Below are 23,011 nucleotides of genomic sequence, written 5' to 3'. Positions count from 1 at the left end.
TAAAGAATATGACAGATAAAGAACCCTGATATCTCATTATCTTATGAGCAGTAGCAATTATAAATAAATTTCAAAACTGCTGCATCTACATAATTGCTTGCTGAAATGCCTCTTGATGAAACTTCTTATGGGTAGGATTTAATTTCCTTTTCAGCATTATGTAATTTTTGGTAATGGATCAACAGTGGTGAAATTTTAGATGTAGTGAAGGTATATGTAGAAATACTTCTTTATTATATCTGAATTGATGAACTGAAACCAGCATGAGATGAATAAGGATGCTCTGCCACACACAAAATATTTCTTCTCACAAGTTTAGTGAAAGATCTGAACTACAACTCCTCAGACACTTCCCTGCCTTTTTTGAAGTTTTAGGCCCTACCATGATGGCTTTCGAAGACATTAAAATATGTACAAACTCTGATATGCCTAATAGTCTAATGAAATGAGTGTTTATGACTCTTATATGCTTGTTCTTCCCCAAGTGATTATCTTAAGAGGTACAGAACCTGCATCACCCTGTTGCAAGCAGCAAGACATTCAGTTTTAACATTAGAGTACATTTTCCAACACACATATGTATATATTTATATTTTCCAAATGGTGAGCACTTTTATAATACAGAGGTTACTGGTCTACAAGATTAAAAAAATCATGATTGCTGTTAACAGCTTTCTGAATGTAGTGAACAAATTTGGGGAAGATTGGTATGTAATCAAATTTACAACACTTGAAACAATACGATATATGACTAATCTACGAAAACATTTAAAGCGCACATCCAGAAGTCATTAAACAGCAAAAGTGAATGAAAACATTTTATGCTCTAGGGCTTAATCAATGGAAACACAGGATCAAAAACATGCATTTAAATCACAGTCACACAACATTTTGAGTACATCTGAACAATTCAACAGTTATATATATATATAAAATTTACATTCTAAAACAGCAACAGTAATTATGACATAACACCTTGAAACAAAAACATTTAAGTATAACAACATTCATTTCATCATTTTCAATATGTTTCTTATAGCAGTGACTTTAAGAAATCATAGTAGTTTAACTTTTGCTTCTCACATAAACATGCTTCTTTAACTTGTAAGAGATAAGTTAAAAATTCTGGTGAATTTCTTTGAGATGCATGCCTTCTTTGTGAGGTACTCAAGTGTTTTCCATCACATTAGACTGAATATTCACTCAGATAAAAATTTTAGAACTTTCAACACACATGTAACAATTTTCTATTTTCACATGAAACTTCATTATATCATCCATCTAAACAAATACACAGTCTCTAACTTGGAACTATAAATACTCAACTATGTCACACTTTATGGAAATATTGGGACAAGAAGCAATTGATGCTCCATACCCAGTTTTAGATTTATGTCTTTCACTCAACAGTTTTTGAAAAATTGGGAGAATTGCTAGATCCAAAAGCTCTCCCTCTGAAACTGCTGAGCACATTCCCGAGACATTCAACACAGATGATGACGAAACAGTTTTAGATGATGTATAGTTTCCATGGGGCTTATATGATGAGATTGTTGAATACAGTCCACCACGGATTGTAGCCACATTTGGTGTACTGTGTACATGAGACATTGCTGACTTCTGTTGCTTCAGAGGTGGTATTCCATCAATGTTACAGTTTCTCAAATCAGCAGGACTCTTCTTTGTAACTGGTTCCACCTCTTGTGGAACATACTGGTGTGGTGTTCTGTGTGATACTGCTGATCTTTCATGACTTTTCTCTGAGACTGATCGCTGGATCACTGTGGACTCAGATCTGTCAGCTTCTGCAAAGAAGAATAATTTTACTTTTTTCATTACATGACAGAAGAATTATGTGGGCAAATGACGGAGTCTGAGTATGTTCACTTATCTAATATCAGATTTTTGGAGCCTGCACAATAGAAAAGGAAGATGTACATAATAAACAATATTGTTTGTGAAAGGAAATCGGTCAAGTGTTATCATGAGTAAAAGCTCCTGGTGTGTGCAGATCATGACCCTCATAAAGGCAACCTGAAACTGATGACAAATGTTGGGACATGTTAAAATATTATGTAGTCACACATCCAGTAGACCCTAAATGTAACTGACAACATCCACAATAGCTGATATTCACAAAGTCGATATTATTAAATATAGTTAGAAATCTGTACTTGACTTCTAAGCGAAAAAAAGGAAGAAGGAGGGAGGGAAGATTGGGATTAACATCCCATCAACATCAAGGTTGTTAGAGATGAAGCACAAGCTCAGACCGTGTCTAGGGCAGAGAAGGAAATCAGCTGCTCCCTTTCAAAGTAACCATTGTGGCATTTACCTGGACGGTCAGACTTATGCTGCGTGTCACACATATTTATAGTAAAAATATGATAGATTTTATAAGACTTTTATCCTTATCTGTTTTTATCTGTGATGTAGCTGATAAAACAATTAACATAAAATAATGCAATGACTCTATTTTGTGCTCTTGTGTCAGATGATGGGAAGCATTTAGCTTTATTTTATTATATTTTTTACTTGCACAGATGGCTTTTTTGTTTCTTCATGTCAGATTTTATTGTGTTGGAGTCATGTTATAGACAGAAAGTCTCAAATTAGAATAGAACTGGACCACAATATATGTAACAGTTTCCAGAAAAATAAAATTAGTTTGTTTCATCAGAACATGAGGGGTTGAAATACAAGACAGGCGTCCTTCTTGTATGTCTATAAGATGTGGAAAACTCTGAACTGATGTTCTGTGACTCTGAAACCACAGACATAGAGAAGCTAAATATCAGGGGTTATAGACTAGCATCATTTTCATATGGAAAAATGAGGAGTTGAACATATGTAAAAGCTGGATGCAAAATGAAAAATATTGGAACAAGAAATTTTTGTGTAGATCGAACCTAGGAGTAAGTGATTGCAAGTTGTCACTGCAGAATACTTTTCTAGTAATTGTAACAGTCTATAGATTTTGTCTAGGAAACTTTCAGCTATTTAGGAGAAATCTGTTTGTATTATTGAGATACTTGTCAAACAAGAAGAAAAGTTAATAGTTTTTGGAGATTTGTGTGCATATTTTTTAAAATATTCCGAAAGGAAAAAATGAACTATGATCTTTATTTGATTGTTTGTGTCTGATTTCAGTAGTGAATTTTCCAACTCGAATGCAGCAAGGTAGCAGGGCTCTGATTGATAACATGTTTGTAGAGAGTGCTTAGGCTGAAACAATAAAAGTGTACCTGTTTGTTAATGGAATCTCTAATCATGATGCCTAATTAATAGAATAAACAATGTAGCACCCCACAACTCTGAGACATTTTCGTACAAGCAGTGGGGCTTATTGACAAAAATAGGGAGTAATGTTTTAAGAATAAGTTAAAAGAGGAGGCATGGGGTGAAATGCACACAGAAAGAGATGCTAATATTAAATTCTCTATATTCCATGGTGAATTTGTGTCAGAATTTGAAAGTAGCTTTTCTAAAAAGTTATTCAGAAACTCCATAAAAAGCAATTAAGCCATGGATAGCTATTATGGATTAAAATCTCATTTAAGATGAAAAGGGGAATTTACATAAAGGCCAAAATAAGTCAAGATTTGATGTTACCTGCATTCTACAAAAAACTGCTGGAAACTTGTTAAAATATCCAGAAATATGCACATCCTGAAAGAAACTAATAACACTGATACTAAGATTAAAACTACATCAGTTACTGTGAAACAGGAGACTGGACAAACAGTTAGTGTCCAAGATACCACAACAATTAATCTAAATGACACTGTTGTGAGTGATAAGTCACAAGCTGCAAGTATTTTTAACAATCACTTTCCAAATGTAGCATCAAAAATAGGATTAAATAGTTCAGGTTGTGGCGACTTTCAACTCTTTGGACTGAACCTCTTTGACTTGAGTTCTATTTGGATGTTTTGTTTTGATTTACATGTCACAATCATGTTCTGCTGTGTAATATGGTATATGCAACATAAAGTGTCGTATGCTTACTACTTGTATGGTGTTTTGTGGTTACTAGCTCCACAGCGGTGATCTCGACTTTGTGTGGTTCTCATATTTTCTTCACCATGTTATGCTGTAGACCTCGCATAATGGTCAGAGACAATGGATTCTGATAAAGGCCTTGCCACACCTTGCCTCTTCATGTCTCACAAATCCAGTGCCATAACCTGTGTGTCTGCAAGCTTCCATGGCTGAAAGACAAGCCATGCTGCCACAATGTGACACTACATTGACTGAACACTACAATGCACCGATGTGATCCCAGTTCTGTGCCAGCTAAGCAAGACGATTCCACAGCTGTGATGGTCAGTTCACAGGACACTTACTCATTTACCAATGCCAGTACTGCTACTGCTACTTTGCCTACCAGCCTGCCAACTCCTTCTGTGCCAGTCTGGTATACAATGCCTAGGAATGACATTTGTTCCATGCCAGACAGGACTGCGACTTAACTGCACTCCATTCCTACCACTACACTGTTCTATGCTTCTGCAGTCTCTGCACCACGCCTTCAGTGACACTTTACACTGCCCGCCGATGAGACCTCATGCTACGTACCACTTTTCCAGGCCAGAGTGTCATCTGCTTACGTCATGCAAACCATCACCCACATTTCACACACACCTGCTGGCCTCTGATCCACCCATGTCTGCTAAATGAAGATTTTTGTGCACCTTCTTTATGGAGACAGCGCAGTCCTCAGGTTATGGCTCGTCTACTGTGCCAATCTCTATCTCGCCTACACCTGGGTTTTGTCTGCTGCCCCCGCCATATTGATTCTCCTACATGTTTCCTTTGAGGATGGCACACAGATCACTGATGGCTTTTCACCAGGCTGACAACCTACCTCACCGTCCACCCGTTCTACCCTCGGTGCTCCGGTGATGACCTCAGCACAGGTGGCCCACTTCCCCAGCTTACTGAGGGCAGCCCAAAGACTTGGTTCACACTGGTAAGTAACATCCTCGACATACGTGGTGTGCACAGTGATGACGCAAAATTCGTGTGTCTTATCTTGCATCTACATGAACATACTGACCTAACCAGTAACCTCATACTCTCCCCTCCTTCCTTCCCAAAGTACAGCAATGCCAAGCTGATTATCGTCAAGTGCCACTATCGCTCTCCTGAAGTCATTTATAAGGAAGTGTTAGGAGATAAATCTCCTTCATAACTTTGGAGGCGTCTGCACACCATCTTTGATTCGGATGTCTGCCTGATTCTGCCCTGTGTCCGCCCCCAGTGGCTGAGTGGTCAGCGCGACGGAATGTCAATCCTAACGGCCCGGGTTCGATTCCCGGCTGGGTCGGAGATTTTCTCCGCTCAGGGACTGGGTGTTGTGTTGTCCTCATCATCATCATTTCATCCCCATTGACACGCAAGTCGCCGAAGTGGTGTCAAATCGAAAGACTTGCACCAGGCGAACAGTCTACCCTACGGGAGGCCCTCGTCACACAACATTATTATTCTGCCCTGTGGACTTCATGAATGGGCAGGCTCCCATGTGACCTTCAGTTGCAACTGTTGTCTCATGTTACTGATCTCGTGGACACTTGCTTCCTTTTTGCAGATAGGGCATACAACATTAACTGCCATCCACAATGGTTTGAATGACGGAACCAAATGACACTCTGGCCTGGAAAGTGGTACGTAGCCTGAGGTCTCATCGGCGGCCAGCGTAAAGTGTCACTGAAGGCGTGATGCAGTGACTGCAGAGGCATAGAACAATGTAGTGGTAGGAATGGAGTCCAGTGAAGTCGCAATCCTGTCTGCCATCCACATGAGTTCCAAAAGAAATCCGTTGGAATTCGATTACTAGATAAATAGTACAATTCTCAAGGCTGTCAATTCAACTAAGTACCTGGGTGTTAAAATTACGAACAACTTCAGATGGATAGACCACATAGATAATATTGCGGGGAAGGCGAGCCAAAGGTTGCGTTTCATTGGCAGGACACTTAGAAGATGCAACAAGTCCACTAAAGAGACAGCTTACACTACACTCGTTCGTCCTCTGTTAGAATATTGCTGCACGGTGTGGGATCCTTACCAGGTGGGATTGACGGAGGACATCGAAAGGGTGCAAAAACGGGCAGCTCGTTTTGTATTATCACGTAATAGGGGAGAGAGTGTGGCACATATGATACGCGAGTTGGGATGGAAGTCATCAAAGCAAAGACGTTTCTCGTCGTGGCGAGATCTATTTAAGAAATTTCAGTCACCAACTTTCTCTTCCGAATGCGAAAATATTTTGTTGAGCCCAACCTACATAGGTAGGAATGATCATCAAAATAAAATAAGAGAAATCAGAGCTCGAACAGAAAGGTTTAGGTGTTCGTTTTTCCCGCGCGCTGTTCGGGAGTGGAATGGTAGAGAGATAGTATGATTGTGGTTCGATGAACCCTCTGCCAAGCACTTAAATGTGAAATGCAGAGTAGTCATATAGATGTAGATGTAGACTGCTCTTACCCTCTGCCAAGCTCTCTACACCTGACACGGTTGGCGCGCTACCTCGCTGGCACCCCGTCCACCTCGCGAATGAGGCCATCGCGCACCGTGTGAGGCGACACAGCTGTCACCTGTTGCCAGACTTGAGTCTTGCCGGCTCCCCCTCCCATGGAACCTGACGCTTCTGGTACCCAACACGGCGCAACAGATGGCGTGAGCGAATCCCGCGGTGCGCCGCACAAGTGGCTTATTTATTTATTTGTTTTTGGTGACGCTGCCCGGAACTGCCGTCTTCCTTGCACACGGGATCCAAACGCGCTGATTGTACTCGATGTCTCCTCTCAACTCAGTCACCAACTCCAGATTCTGTGGCTTTCAGCCAGTGTTTCGTGCGGATCTCGCTACGCAGTCCTTCTTTCTGGTCGACACTGGCGCCTATTTGGGCGTGATTCAGAGGTCACTCCCTCCAGCAGACCATCTCCAGTCACCGATGGTTCTACGCACTGTTAATCACTCTCCAATTGCTGTCTACGGTGTTACGACTCTCCGACTGCACTTCTCGGCCGACTTTGTTTTTACGTGGACTTTTCAAGTGGCCAGTGTTGATGTTCCGGTTCTCGGCATAGACTTCCTTTGCTCCCAAGGGCTCTACCTTGACACCCACACGGCGGTGTAACTGTACTCGTCGCGCAAGACTATACAGTGTTTCTCGTCCCCCATTACAGCCTTTTCGGACTACTCGTCTGAGCCGCTTATTAGCACATCTACCAAACTTTCACGCCTAGCTGCATTCCTTACACCTGTTCTCGCTGATATCGCATCGCAACACTGCGATATCTCCACTCTTCGCTCCAGCAATGACACTCTACGCCGTCAGATTGTCCAGCTGACAGATAAATTGCAGCTAGCTCGTCGAGCAATTGAAGATTTCTCTATTTCGAAGGTACCCGCCATCGAGGATTCTGTGTACTCACCTTCAACGCCTTCACCCCTGGTTTCTCAGGTTAGCGACTTTAACGCTTTCTACACTATGTGATCAAAAGTATCCGGACACCTGGCTGAAAATGAATAACCAAGTTCGTGGCGCCCTCCATCGGTAATGCTGGAATTCAATACGGTGTTGGCCCACTCTTAGCCATGACGACAGCTTCCTCTCTCACAGGCATACGTTCAATCAGGTGCTGGAAGGTTTCTTGGGGAATGGCAGCCCATTCTTCACGGAGTTGGATTCAGGTCATGACTCTGTGCAGGCCAATCCATTACAGGGATGTTATTGTCGTGTAACCACTCAGCCACAGGCCGTGCATTAAGAACACGTGCTCGTTCGTGTTGAAAGATGCAATCGCCATCCCCGAATTGCTCTTCAACAGTGGGAAGCAAGAAGGTGCTTAAAATATCAATGTAGGCCTGTGCTATGATAGTGCCACGTAAAGCAACAAGGGGTGCAAGCCCCCTCCATGAAAAACACGACCACACCATAACACCACCGCCTCCTAATTTTACTGATGCCACTACACACGCTAGCAGATGACGTTCACCGGGCATTCGCCATACCCACACCCTGCCATTGGACGGCCACATTGTGTACTATGATTCGTCACTCCACAAAGCGTTTTTCCACTGTTCAGTCGTCCAATGATTACGCTCCTTACACCAAGCGAGGCGTCGTTTGGCATTTACCGGCGTGATGTGTTATGGGCGGCCGCTCGACCATGAAATCCAAGTTTTCTCACCTGCCGCGTAACTGTTATAGTACTTGCAGTGGATCCTGATGCAGTTTGGGACACCTGTGTGGTGGTCTGGATAGATGTCTGCCTATTACACATTACAACGCTCTTAAACTGTCGGCAGTCTCTTTCAGCCAACAGACGAGGTCGGCCTGTACGCTTTTGTGCTGTACGTGTCCCTTCACGTTTACACTTCACTATCACATTGGAAAGAGTGGGACTGGGAATGTTTAGGAGTTGGAAATCTCGTGTACAGACGTATGACACAAGTGACATCCAATCACCTGACCACGTTCGAAGTCAGTGAGTTCCGCGGAGCGTACCTTTCTGCTCTCTCACGATGTCTAATGACTACAGAGGTCGCTAATATGGAGTACCTGGCAGAAGATGGCAGCACAACGCACCTAATATGAAAATCGTATGTTTTCGGGGGTGTTCGGATACTTTTGATCACATAGAGTATGTGTCGTGTGCCGGACCTCAGACTTCTCCTGCGACATCGCCCGCTTAGTTGACTAGTGACTAGTGCGTCAGTTGGCGCGATTACTAGTGGTACGTGCCATAGGTTGCATATCACGGACGGACCACCAGTTCACCACAGACCTCTCCGACTTAACGCTACCGAGTTACGTCGTGCTAAGGCTGCAGTACAGGAACTACGGGGTGTTCAAAAGTCTCTATGCAGTGCCGTATGATTATTAGCTGCGCGTGCCGTATGATTGTTCGCCTGTCTGGGTTTTTCAACGAAACAATAAACACGCAACGATGCTGCAGTGATATTCTGTACCCATTCATACGAGAACTTGTGTTAAGTGAAATACTGAACGGTTATTTTCAACAAGATGGTGCAACCGCGCATACAGCTCATGTTTCAATGTCACTGCTTGCTGATGTTTTTGGTGATCACATAATTTCACAGGGACTTTGGCCTCCACGATCGCCTAACCTAACACCACCTGACTTTTTCTTCTGGGGTGCAGTGAAAGCAACTGTCTATAAAAACCGTCCAAAATCCATCGATGAATTGAAAACTGCAATATCCACTTTCACTACTTCTGTTACAGTAGAAATTTTACAGCTTGTGTTTGGAAACATGATTAGACAAATTCAATTGTGTATCCAACAACAGGGGGGACACTTTCAACATTTAATGTGAATATTCAATAAATTAACAACTTGTATTTCAGTGAGTTTCATTTCGGTATATTCTCTGCGGCATACGGCACGCGCGGCTAACAATCATACGGCACTGCGGAGAGACTTTTTGAACACCCCGTATTAGATATGGGTATTGTATGCCCTTCCGATAGCACCTGGTTGTCCCCTATTCACCTGGTAAAAAAAGACGGTTCTTTCCGCCTCTGTGGGGACTACTACAAACTGAACGCTCGTATGTCTTTGGACAGCTTCCCAATTCCCCACATTCAGGACTTCGCCCAGGAACTACACGCTTTGCAAGTTTTTAGTGTGATCGACTGCCGCAAAGCATACCATCAGATTCCGACGTTAAGGTCAAGATTCCGAGAAAAGCGATCACTACCCTGTTTGGATTGTTCGAATGCTGCTTCATGCCGTATGGTCTAAAAATCGCAGTTCAAACTTGGCAGTGATTTATTGATTCTATACTGTTTTCGCTTCCAGTTTGCTTCGCGTACCGGGATGATATCCTCATTTTTTCTTCCTCCATCGAGGAACATGAACGTCATCTTTAACAGGTGCTACGAGTCCTTTCTGACCACGCTATGGAAATCAACCACGAAAATTCACAACTCCTATGCTCCCGCATCCAGTTTCTTGGACATTTAGTCTCATCTGAGGATATCAGCCCGACGTCAAATCGCGTTGATTTCATGAGTAACCTCCCTCTCCCTGAAAACTATTGAGAATTGAGGCAGTATCTTGGGACGACGAACATTATTTGACGTCATGATCACCGTGCTGTCTGTCTTCAAATCTCTTTGGCTGGAGGGGAAAAAAAAACCTCTTCCGCTCTCATAAGGTTCAGTGGTCCCAAGACATTAAGTGCTCTTTGCCGTGACTTCAAGACGGCCTTTACAAATGCAGTCACGCTGGCACACATCATATCGCTGATGCTCGCCTATCCATCACTGCTGATGCGAGTGAAATCTCCATCGGAGCTGTTTTGCAGCAACATGTATGTGATCTCTCTCAGCCTCTGCATTTCTTCTCCAAAAATCTTACACCCTCTCAGCGTTAATGTTCCGTCTTAGGCAGGGAGCTCCTGGCCATTTAAGAGGCTAAACATTACTTCTGAAAGGACATCGAGGGACGAGAAGTCATTGTTCACAGACCACTGACCGTTGGCTGGGGCCCTTTGCAACGCCTTACCTGGCATACCCCTCTCCGCTTTCGCCATATGGACCTCTTATGTCAATATTCGACTGAAATCTGTTACACTAGAGGGGCAGACTGGATGTCATTTGTGTATGCTACCTCTTCTGCCACTGGCCTGAACGAACTCACGAGACAACTACTTCTGGATGCAGATGTGCTGGACTTGGTCAACGACCCTTCTGCATCCATGATCATACAATGCCGTCACCTCCCTGTGAGATATTCATGGCTGTGACCGCCAGTATTTTATTTTGCTAAAAACTCGCCTTGATGCAGCTTGATGCACGTGAAGTAGCATATGGTGCAAAAGTGGAGCGATGTACAAGCGAGATATGGTACAGTATGTACCAGTCCCGTGGGAGAGTCCGCCAATTGTACTGAACTTGCTTCTGATTGGTCGGCACATTCGGGTGTTAGGAGCCAAAACGCCTAACTACTCTTATTAATTATTTACATACTTTTCATTGTATATAATGTTTTCAGTATGACAATCTCTGATGGTCACCGTACGATACTATGGTTTTTGTTTATTAAATTTCACTAGTTTTGGGAAACGTATGTGTAACGATATTGCAACTGAAGTGCTTTGGACACCTTCAGTTCGCTTTGGCGCGCCTGGGAGACGAAGTACTTTGGCTGCGCTAATCACTCTGTTTCGGTCGTTCTTCAGAGTCGGATATGTAACTCTGTTTCGAGTGTTCTGGAGGGACGGACACGTATCTCTATGTCGGAAGTTGGATGGAAAAGTAACCTTACAATTAAGAAAGCTGTGTCGAGTGTTGTAAAAGACAGAGTAAAATGTGTGAACATTTAAATAATAACCAAACAGGATACATTAATGAGAAGTATCGCCTACCATCATTGTCAGTACTACAGATCTTGCCCTCTGTAGATATAGAGACTAACCTGGGCAATTGGCACCCCATAAAAAGCACAATCACAGGTTCAAGGTAACAGCATAGCAGCCTCCACCGAAGAAGATCCCACGACCGACGAGCTGTCTTCTGCTCTGGGGACACAACTCTAGAAGACGACAGGTTGGTGGAAAGAATGGTCAGAAACTCTTATTCAACCTCTGCAGATCTCTCCAGCTTCCAGATCTGACTTCCAAAGGGACACACAATTTATACCTGGCTCGATATCTCCAATTTTATGTGATGTTTCCACGGGTATTCCCGTACTTTTGGTTCCTGAATTTCTTCGCTTTCAAGCTTTTTCGGCCTTACATAACCAGATTCACCCTGGCATTAAGGCTACTACTAGATTGGTCACGAGAGTTTCGTGTGGCGGGGCATTAACAAGGACTGCCGTGCTTGGGCCTCGGGCTGCCTCCCTTTCCAACATAGCCAAATTTGTCGGCACGTCCAACTGCCATTAGGCAAGTCTGACACCCCTAAAGGCAGATTACGCCGTGTTCACCTCAGCCTCATTGGGTCCTTACCCCCCTTCAGGCAGTTGTCAGTACATATTATCGATTACTGATCGCATCACCAGGTGGGTCGAAGCAGTTCCTTTATCTGATATTACGGCCGACTCTGTAGCATGAGCTCGCACGCTTCAGCTGCCCTCCATCACCACCGACCATGGGTGGCAATTCGAGTCGTTACTTTTCACTTAACTGTGTGATATGTATGGCTCTAACAGATTCCACACAACGGCATATCATCCTTAGGGTAACGACTTGATGGAGCGTAGGCACAGGACTCTAAAAACTGCTTTCATACGCCATGACACCTCCTCGGTTCCTTAGGGATCCGCACTGCTTTCAAAGACGGTCTACGCGCCTCTTTGGCTGAGATTTTGTACAGGGACCCTCATAATCTTCCAGCCCAGTTTGTCGAGAATGATGCTGCTCCCGCTTTGACCGAGCTGCTTACCTTTGTCGAACCTGCACGCTCACACATGGCACGCATGTCACTCTATGCCTCGAGTGTTCCTACATAAAGAGTTCCCACATTGCGAATACGTGATGCTATGTGAGTATGTGTGTTTGGATTGCCTTTCGACCTCCATATTCGGGTCCCCAAAAGGTCATTGCCCGTGCTGTGAACACTATCGACACTTGTCTCCAAGACAAATACCATACGGTGTTGCTCAACTGCGTGAAACTAGTATGGATCCTGAACGATTCCACTGCCTCTCCTTGTGCTTCTACCGAGTCATCGTCCAGTGCGGACTTCCTATCCCATAACACCAACCAACGGACACTGTGTGCTGCCCCTCTCAGTGACAGTGATACGTAAGCAGTGCTGTTCAACCATTTTGATGCGGAAATCCACTTGACTGCTACCTCCTCGTGCGTGCCTGCTACCATGCCTCAGGAACCGTCGCCCTCTTCCACTCACTCGGGCTTCGCGAGATTCGTCATCGATGTCTCAGTGTACCCAAACGACGATCTCTCTCTTCAGCTGCGAGATGAGCTGCTGTTCGTGCTGCTTGCTCATCCGCGCTCTGTGGAGGATCCTTCCACTGGCTACGCTACGGTGCTTCCACACTCCGCCTGCCACAGATGAAGACAATCTTTCTGTCTTCATCGATTCAGGCGGATGCCTTAAGCCGTCGGCACACGGACCGTGCTGCCGAACGTTAACGTTGAGCGTGCCAAGTTCAACGTGCTTCTGAACGCTTAGGAATGATGCGACATGTGCATACGGTACGTGGACCCCAACGTGGTATACGCGATCGTAACGCACTCAAGCGACAGTTGAGGGATGTTTCTAGTTCGTTAATCACACTGTTTACTGAACGAGCGCGCGTTAAATTCCCACGTTAGCTCTATTAAAACACACATTTTCACCATCGTCCACGAAAAGGAAAGTACAATGTCCTATCAATAAGGACACAGGCTTATAAAAGTTCCATTACAAACAGTGCGTTACAAAATTGGAATACTTCTCCGCATAAGATAAACATTATTTCATCATTCCCACATTTTAGTGAAACCCCAAGGTCAGTCTTACTTGATCACTGTTCCTACCCAGTAGCAGAATCTTTGCAACATGTGAATTACGAAGCGTAAAAGAAGAAGGATCAAAATATCTTCATACAAGTAGCGTAAGCTGTCCTTTAGCCAATCGAACAAAGTCACCCCTCCAAAAAAGGTGAACTTGTATTTACATAAAATCAAACATTATAGTCTATACTTATATTAAACTAATAATAAAGTATCAGAACCTAATAAAAACGCGAATGTTAGGAAAAAAAACTGTTGTGTTAGGACGCGAACCACCGTCCCAGCAAAAAAACTTATTGTTACACAGTGACGAACCAACATCACATTTTCTGCATCTAATCATAGTATCTTACCTCTTGCTAAAAACTTTAATCGTAGATATTTTACTACCTGAAATTTAGTTATAACACATTGTACCAAGAACAATGCGTTTTGGGTGGATCTTCAGTGTGTCGCTGCCTTCAAATAGCCTACTCTCATTACACGCAAGTTACAATAATTCTTTTGCCATGAATATGATGTTTCTCATTATTTTATTGGAACGAATCACACAGTTAACAACGGGTTTTGCAGTGATTCTCAATTTGCTGGTGCTCGGAACGGCATATATACGTATAGGCTTGAAATGAATGCCAATATGGCGCCTCACAACTCTGTACTGAAGGGAGACGGCGTGCGTGAGACGCAGGTGGCGTTGTGCCATCTCATTGGTCAACGCTCAGACGCACGCTCAGAATATCTGACATGCCAGATATTGCTCTGCACGTTCGGAAAGACTCCCGAACGTGCTATTCCATGCTGTGACGTCAGAAACACGGCACGCTCAACGCTCAACGTTCGGATGCACGGTCCGTGTGCCGACGGCTTTACCATCGTCGTCCAATTTCTTCAGTGACACACTCCATCACTACCACACTCCGTGCCCGTCACCAGAGCGGGTCGTCCCGCACGTCTCCCCAATGGTTCCGCGATTTCTAGGTGCCCACCATAACGGTCGAGCCTACACCCACCATGTCTGACGATCCGTCGTCGACTCCTCAGTCCCGCCGGACTGTCACTTACACCACCGACGACACAATCCTTCGTCATTTCCCATGCTTCAGGTTGCGGGGGGGGGGGGGGGGGGATGTCTCTGTGTTGACTATCGATATGCGGTATTCGCCTATTTGGACCTTTGGACTGAACGTTCTATTCGGATTTTTTGTTTTGATGTACACGTATGCGATCATGCTCTGCTGTGTGGTATGTGTAACATAAAGTGTTGTACGCTTATTACTTGCATTTTGTGGTTACTATCAAACATTCGTACATAGATCCACAGCCTGGAGAAGCAAGAAAATAGACCTATATTAAAAGTGTCATTCCACAAAACGTTTACAAATAGAAGTACCACCAACGTCCTTCACTGAAGTTAATGGAATTATAAAAGTTACAGCCGGCCGCTGTGGCCGAGCGGTTCTAGGCGCTTCAGTCCGGAACCTCACTGCTGCGACTGTCGCACGTTCGAATCCTGCCTCGGGCATGGATGTGTGTGATGTCCTTAGGTTAGTTAGGTTCAAGAAGTTTCAGCATTGCAGCGCGTCAGCAATCGTAAGTATCGAAATAATTATGAAAAATCTGCCTCGGTTGCACAAACTACCTGGTGTTTACCTAGGTTTCAGCGTGGATAACCACGCCTTCTTCAGAACAAATATAAAACAGCTTGCCTAGCATAGCATAGCACAGCTTGCCTAGCGTAGCTATCTTTTTAGTTTAGTTGTAATTTCTACCTAATTCTAGGGCCTCCATATTAGCTTGTGCCTGATTTACCATCCGTGCACAAATTGGTCGTGCGTTGCTATTAAATATGTCTTAATTCCCGCATCATCGCTTTTATCATTTGCTCAATTTGCTATTTGTGCGACAACTTTTGGCAATCAGTTAGGTACCGATCTGTGTTAACTTTGTAATCCCGCTCCCATGCATAAGAAGAGCGTTTCCTGGCCGCGCGCATGCGCAGTGATTTCGATAGCTGCGCATGTGAGCAGCCTGCGGTGCCTCAATTCGGTGAAGAGCTAGCTGGGGTGAGGCAGCACACACAGGGCTGAGATAAGTAATATTATTGATTTGGTACATATGTACCGTGTATTTGTAAAATTTTTTTATGGAGTCTTGGCGCTGTAGGTGTTGATTTTAGCCTTTGACTAACCCTATTTAGGCAAGCTGTTTTATATTTGTTCTGAAGAAGGCGTGGTTAACAATGCTGAAACCTAGGTAAACACCAGGTAGTTTGTGCAATCGAGGCGGATTTTTCATAATTATTTAGTTAGGTTTAAGTAGTTCTAAGTCTAGGGGACTGATGACCTCAGATGTTAAGTCCCATAGTGCTTAGAACCATCTGAACCATAAAAGTTACAAAAAAGAAAAAAATTCCAGGCAGATTAAAATATGAAATTGTTAAATTTCTTCAAAAGAAAGGTGACAAGGAAGACTTAAATAATTATCATCCAATTTCCTTACTGACATCGTTTTAGTAAAATATTCGAAAAAGCAATGTACTGAAGAATAGTCTCTCATTTAAGTATAAACAATTTACTTAGCATATTCGCAGTTTTGATTCCAGAAGGGTTGGTCGACTGGGAACGCTATTTATACACTCACTTACCAAATACTCGCAGCACACAATTGGGGGAATCATATTTAAAAATTTTTAGAGAGACATAAAAGTTTAAACTGAGTGAAAATCGCGCTCTGGGGAAGTACGTGCCGACGGAAACACACACCGTGGTTTAACAGCAAAATTAGAAAAATGTTGAGAAAACAGAGTAAATGGCATTCTCGATTCGAAAAAGAATGCAGGAATGTCGACAGGCAAAAGTTAGTAGAAATTCATGCGTCTATAAAAAGATCGATGCTTAAGGCATGCGACTTTCGCCGTCTTACCCTACCGAAAGCTCTTGCCGAAAACCCGAGAAAATTTTGGTCTTACGTAAAATCAATAAGCGGGTGAAAAGCTTCTAGCAAGTCACCCGTCGACCAGTCTGGTGTGGCAACAGAAGACAGCAAAAGGAAAGCTGAAGTTTTAAATTTCCCGTTTAAAAAGTCGTTCCTGCAGTCGCGCTGAATCCCGTATAGAGGACACAGTAATAGTCATTCCTGGCGTCGAGAAGTAACTGAAAGACATTGAAAACAAGGTACTGGTAAGTCGCCAGGTCCGGAGGGAATCCCAATTGTGCTTTGCGATTGTTCCCTTACTTAGCTTGCATTAATCGCGAATCTCTCGCCCAGTGCTTGGAACCGAGCGACTGGAAAAAAACGTAGGCGACTCCTATTTATAAGAAGAGAAAAGAACGGACCCAAAAAAATTACAGACCAATATCCTTAACATCTGTTTGCTGCAGAATTATTGAACATATTCTACGTTTGAATATAATATACATCCAGGAGACGGAAAAGCATTTGTCCACAAATCAGCACGGGTTTAGAAAGCATCACTTGTGCGAAATTCAGCTTGCCCTTTCCTCACATGATATCCTGCGAACCATGGATGAAGAGCAACAGGCTGATTCCATGTTTCTAGATTTATGGAAAGCATTTGACACGGTGCCTCAATGAATACCGTTGACGAAGGTTCGAGTGTGTGGAATAGGTTCTCAGTCAATGAGTGGATCGAATACTTCTTATGTAATGGAACCCAGTGCATTGTCTTCGAAGACAAAAGTTCACCGAGTCAGGGGTATTGCCAAAAGTGCCCCAGGTTAGAGTGATAGGATACATACACGATCTAACGATAGGGTGAGCAGCAGTTTGTGATTGTTTGCTGTGGAAGGTGTAATATATTGGAAAGTATCATCGTTGAGTGGATGTAGAAGGATACATGAAAACTCAGATAAAATTCCTGTTCGGTGTGATGAATGCCAGCTTGCAATGCATGCTGAAAAATGCAAGTTAATGTAGAGGACTAAGCAAAAAAATCATGTAATATTCGAATACAGTATTAGTGGTATGCTGCTTGACACATTCAAGACGATTAAATACGTAGGCGTAAAATTGCAAAGCAATATGAGATTGAATGAGTGATCGACTTCAGTTTATTGGGAGAATTTTGGGAAGTGTAGCTCATCTAGGAAGGAGACCACATATAGAACACTAGCGTGACCCATTCTTGAGTACTGTTCAAGTGTTTGGGATCCCCATGTGGTCGGATTAAAGGAAGACAGCAAAGTAATTCAGAGGCATGGTGCTAGATTTGTTAGCGGTAGGTTCGATCAACAATTATTACGGAGATGCTTAGTGATCTCAAATGGGAATCCCTGGAGGGAAGACATCTTTCTCTTCGTGTAAAAATATTGAGAAATCTATATAATCGGCGTTTGTAGCTGCCTGTAGAACGATGCTACTGCCGCCAACGTACATCTCGCACAAGGACGACGAAGAAAAGTTAAGAAAAATTAGGACTCGTACACAGGCATATAAATAATTCTTTTTCCCTCTCTCTGTTTGCAAGTGGAAAAGGAAAGGAAATGACTAGTGGTCATACAAGGTACTCCCCACAGTGCATCGTATGATGGCTTGCGAATCATTTATGTAGGATAGAAACAGAATGATGGATAATTCAAAGTTGTTGGAAGGAGAGAATATTTTAGTTAGTGGTTAGCAATCACAAAAGGAATCCCGCAAGGTTCCATTTTGGGTTCGCTCCTATTACTTATAAAGGGTGTCTCATAAAGGGGGGTTCACTTTAATAATCGAGGAGGTGTTAATGATAATGGTAACCTGATTCAAATATGACTAATGTATGTAACCATTCGTTTGTTCTTCTTGTGTTTATTTTCAGTTGCCACTTAAATAACAAGATGGCTGGAAACTTGTCCTTGGAGCCAAGAAAGTGCATTTTAAAGTGTTAGTGGAAAGGTGAAAACATGAAAGAAGTGCAGAGCCGATGGCGAGCAGAGTTTGCTGCTGCGTCACCATCACTTCGACAGAAACGAAATTACGCAACAAATTTGAGAGGGAAGGTAGTGTGCATGATCGGAAGAAGGGACGATGTGGCAGTAAGATATCACTAGCGGACAAAAGAGAGGTGGATGCAGTGTTAACAAGTTCTCATGTGGTGCCCAAAGAAGTCTATACGGCAAGCAGCGTGCGAATCATGTGTGAGCAAATCAAATATACATCGCATTTTATAGCAAGCAAAATGGATAATCCTGTATACCCAGACAGCTCACGTGATGAATGAGTACGATTCAGGTAGGCGTCTCGAATTTTTTGAATGAGTCTGCAATAACGATCAGCTGACTGACGTTATTGTCTGGTTTGATGAGGCGACGTTTCAATTGAATGGAACCATCAATCACCATATTTGTGTGTACTGGGCAACACACAATCCCCATGTTACGGAAGAACGAGCTGTAATCTTCCTGTGCTGTCAGTGTGGTGTGATATGTTTGTCACAGGACTTGCAGGGCCATTCTTTTTTGGAGGAACAGCGACAGGTGTAAAGCACCTTACCATGTTGCAGGAGCGAATTTTACCAGCTGTTCACCAACTGAACCGAGCTGAAGAATTTTTTTTTCCGACGACACCGTTAATTTACCATTATGAATTGTGGCAATTCCTGGTTGCAACATTTGTTGAGAGGTGGGTATACCGATGAGTAAGTGTTGAGTTTCCAACCAGATCTCTAGATCTAACGCCGTTTGACGTCTTTCTGTGATGAGATCTGAAGGTCATCCTGTACGTCACAAAGCCACGTACGCGGGATGAAATGAGAGAGGCGACTGTGACTATCTGTGAATCCATGTGAATGGCAACCAAATACATTTACATCGGTGTTTCAGACACTGCATTATTGGCAGTGGAGGGCATTTTGAACATCTTCAATAGTAAAACATTACCAATAATGTCGTGATCACCTATGTAACTCAAAAATTCATAGTTTTTTTTAACTTTTGATCGAGTTATTAAATTACAAACAGTGTAAACATCTTAGTCGGACACCCTAGATAAGTGAACGACCTTTCTGTTAACATTCATCAAGAAGAATTTGTAATTTAGCTGACGATACTAGTGTTGTAATCACTATCATTAGAGAAAAAGCAACACAAGAGTTGTTAAAGGTGTTTTTCAAGGAATTATTGAGTTGTTCTCTGTAAACAGACCATCCCAAAATTTTGAGAAAACGCACTATATTCATTTCTATACAACAAACAGCCTCATACTAACAACCGCTGTAGCATATGAACAGAAGTCAGCAAAAAGGATAGAACGCATGAAAGTACTTGAATTGGAAGAGGCACATTGCTGAGCAGCTCAAATAATTAAGTTCAGCTACTTTTGGTCTTCGTATAATTGCTGGTCTCGGAAACGAACGAATCAGCTTCCTGACATATTTTGCATATCCCCGCTCAATAATGCCTTATGGAATAATTTTCTTGGGTAATTTAGAAAAAAACTATTGACTGCATGAAAGCGAGCAGTAACAATAATATGTAGTGATCACCCATGGACGTCATGTAGGTACCTCTGCAAGGAGTTAGTCATTGTAACTCCAACATCACAAAACATATATACAAAAAGGCGATACATAACGCGCGCACACACATTATAATAACGAAAAATGTAGTCTCTGTAGCACTAAGTTCACTGCCTAAGTCGAAGGTGTCAGCACTGTATTAGCAACTGGAAAGTGCGACAAATACAAATGTGGAAGTATAGTACTGTTAACGAATATCGGAGAAACAAATACAACATATAGTTTTTAATTCATTGTCACAACACTCCCACTTCGATTAATAAATCAAAGTCGACAACAGAAAGTAGCTGTCTTGATTTATAAGTTCTTTCTAGTGGGTAACTTGATGAGAATGGCTGTTTGCTGATCTGCAGAGCTGACATGTTTCAGGTTCAAGATGCTCAAGCTGAATTTTTCTCGTATAAAATTATACTTCGCAGCCATGTGCTTTGATTGCTTATGATGCACACGGTTCTCGATCAACCGGATGGCACTTTGACAATCGTTGTACAAGGTGGTAGTTATTTCTTTTAGCTTCATAATATTTTGCAAAATTTACTGGATTCATATGATTTCTTTTACAGCTTGAAAGGAATCTAGATATTCTGCTTCTGTTGTTGATAAGACCACCACCTTCTGCCTCTGAGAGTTCCAAGCTGTGGTTGCTTCACCAAGTTTAACGACAAAACCTGTTGTTGATTTTCGAGTAAGAAAAAATGTCCAGCATAGCGTGACTCACTGAAAACAGAAAAAATAATATATCCATTCCTTGGATAATATATAGTGCTTCAGCTGCCACTACCGATTGGTTTTATTCAACCCACAACGCCTTTAAATACCACGTGCAAAACTGTCATATTCCCTCCTTCGCTACATGCAGGTTATTAGACCTACAGAAAAAAATGAACACTACCTTTACGTAGGAAATTTAATGTAGGTAAATTTTGTACTGAGATTCACTTTTGCTTGAGGCTGTAGTTTTCGAATTATTGAAGAAAAACGCACAAAACTGACCTTCAAACTAATTTTTCTTGTAATGGTGGAAGCTGAAGAAATTAATTAAAATTAGTGTCATGGCTGGGACTTGAAACTTTGTCTCATTGCTTATTAGGCAGGAATGCTAGCCACTACACCACCGCAACAATCTGGGCAACATTGCTGCACACACTACCTAAGTCCAGCAGACTTAAATTCATAGCTTCTGCTTATTTTCCCCTTCTTGTATAACTCGAAAACTGTGGCCTCCAGACAAAACATATCCCAGTACAAAATTCAACAACATTAAATTTCCTACAAAAAGGTCTGGTTCATTTTTTCTGTAAGACTAATAGTATGTGAGAGATATGAAAATCTTGCACATTGTTTTTGAAGGCATTGCAGGTTGCATAAAACCCATGGGTAGGGGCAGCTTAATCACCCTGTAGATGCTTTAAGAAACTGTTCCCTTTAGGTTCGGGAGAGTGTTCTACACACGATGGTTTTCGGTTGGTACATCTACATCTACATTTATACTCCGCAAGCCACCCAACGGTGTGTGGCGGAGGGCACTTTACGTGCCACTGTCATTACCTCCCTTTCCTGTTCCAGTCGCGTATGGTTCGCGGGAAGAACGACTGTCTGAAAGCCTCCGTGCGCGCTCTAATCTCTCTAATTTTACATTCGTGATCTCCTCGGGAGGTATAAGTAGGGGGAAGCAATATATTCGATACCTCATCCAGAAACGCACCCTCTCGAAACCTGGCGAGCAAGCTACACCGCGATGCAGAGCGCCTCTCTTGCAGAGTCTGCCACTTGAGTTTGTTAAACATCTCCGTAACGCTCTCACGGTTACCAAATAACCCTGTGACGAAACGCGCCGCTCTTCTTTGGATCTTCTCTATCTCCTCCGTCAACCCGATCTGGTTCGGATCCCACACTGATGAGCAATACTCAAGTATAGGTCGAACGAGTGTTTTGTAAGCCACCTCCTTTGTTGATGGACTACATTTTCTAAGGACTCTCCCAATGAATCTCAACCTGGTACCCGCCTTACCAACAATTAATTTTATATGATCATTCCACTTCAAATCGTTCCGCACGCATACTCCCAGATATTTTACAGAAGTAACTGCTACCAGTGTTCCGCTATCATATAATCATACAATAAAGGATCCTTCTTTCTATGTATTCGCAATACATTACATTTGTCTATGTAAAGGGTCAGTTGCCACTCCCTGCACCAAGTGCCTATCCGCTGCAGATCTTCCTGCATTTCGCTACAATTTTCTAATGCTGCAACTTCTCTGTATACTACAGCATCATCCGCGAAAAGCCGCATGGGACTTCTGACACTATCTACTAGGTCATTTATATATATTGTGAAAAGCAATGGTCCCATAACACTCCCCTGTGGCACGCCAGAGGTTACTTTAACGTCTGTAGACGTCTCTCCATTGATAACAACATGCTGTTTTCTGTTTGCTAAGAACTCTTCAATCCAGCCACACAGCTGGTCTGATATTCCGTAGGCTCTTACTTTGTTTATCAGGCGACAGTGCGGAACTGTATCGAACACCTTCCAGAAGTCAAGAAAAATAGCATCTACCTGGGAGCCTGTATGTAATAAATATTTTTTGGGTCTCATGAACAAATAAAGCGAGTTGGGTCTCACACGATCGCTGTTTCCGGAATCCATATTGATTCCTACATAGTAGATTCTGGGTTTCCAAAAACGACATGATACTCTAGCAAAAAACATGTTCTAAAATTCTACAACAGATCGACGTCAGAGATATAGGTCTATAGTTTTGCGCATCTGCTCGACGACCCTTCTTGAAGACTGGGACTACCTGTGCTCTTTTCCACTCATTTGGAACCTTCCGTTCCTCTAGAGACTTGCGGTACACGGCTGTTAGAAGGGGGGCAAATTCTTTCGCGTACTCTGTGCAGAATCGAATTGGTATCCCGTCAGGTCCAGTGGACTTTCCTCTGTTGAGTGATTCCAGTTGCTTTTCTATTCCTTGGACACTTATTTCG

At 42.9% G+C, this 23,011-nt stretch overlaps 1 protein-coding gene across 1 annotated transcript in view; it reads right to left on the bottom strand.

Moving 5' to 3' along the window:
- Positions 1-835: 835 nt before the first annotated feature.
- The window catches only part of LOC124722209 (gamma-aminobutyric acid type B receptor subunit 2), a 360,835-nt gene continuing 338,659 nt past the window's right edge, over positions 836-23,011 (bottom strand). Inside the window, exon 16 of the mRNA XM_047247405.1 lies at positions 836-1,802. Within this exon, the coding sequence (XP_047103361.1) occupies positions 1,312-1,802 (491 nt within the window). The 3' untranslated portion in view covers positions 836-1,311. The remainder of the gene's footprint in view (positions 1,803-23,011) is intronic.

This window comes from Schistocerca piceifrons, chromosome X, assembly GCF_021461385.2.
Source record: "Schistocerca piceifrons isolate TAMUIC-IGC-003096 chromosome X, iqSchPice1.1, whole genome shotgun sequence".
Classification (NCBI taxonomy): Eukaryota; Metazoa; Arthropoda; class Insecta; order Orthoptera; family Acrididae; genus Schistocerca; species Schistocerca piceifrons.
The sequence above is the reverse complement of the archived record's forward strand: the minus strand, read 5'-3'. Positions and strand labels throughout refer to the sequence as shown.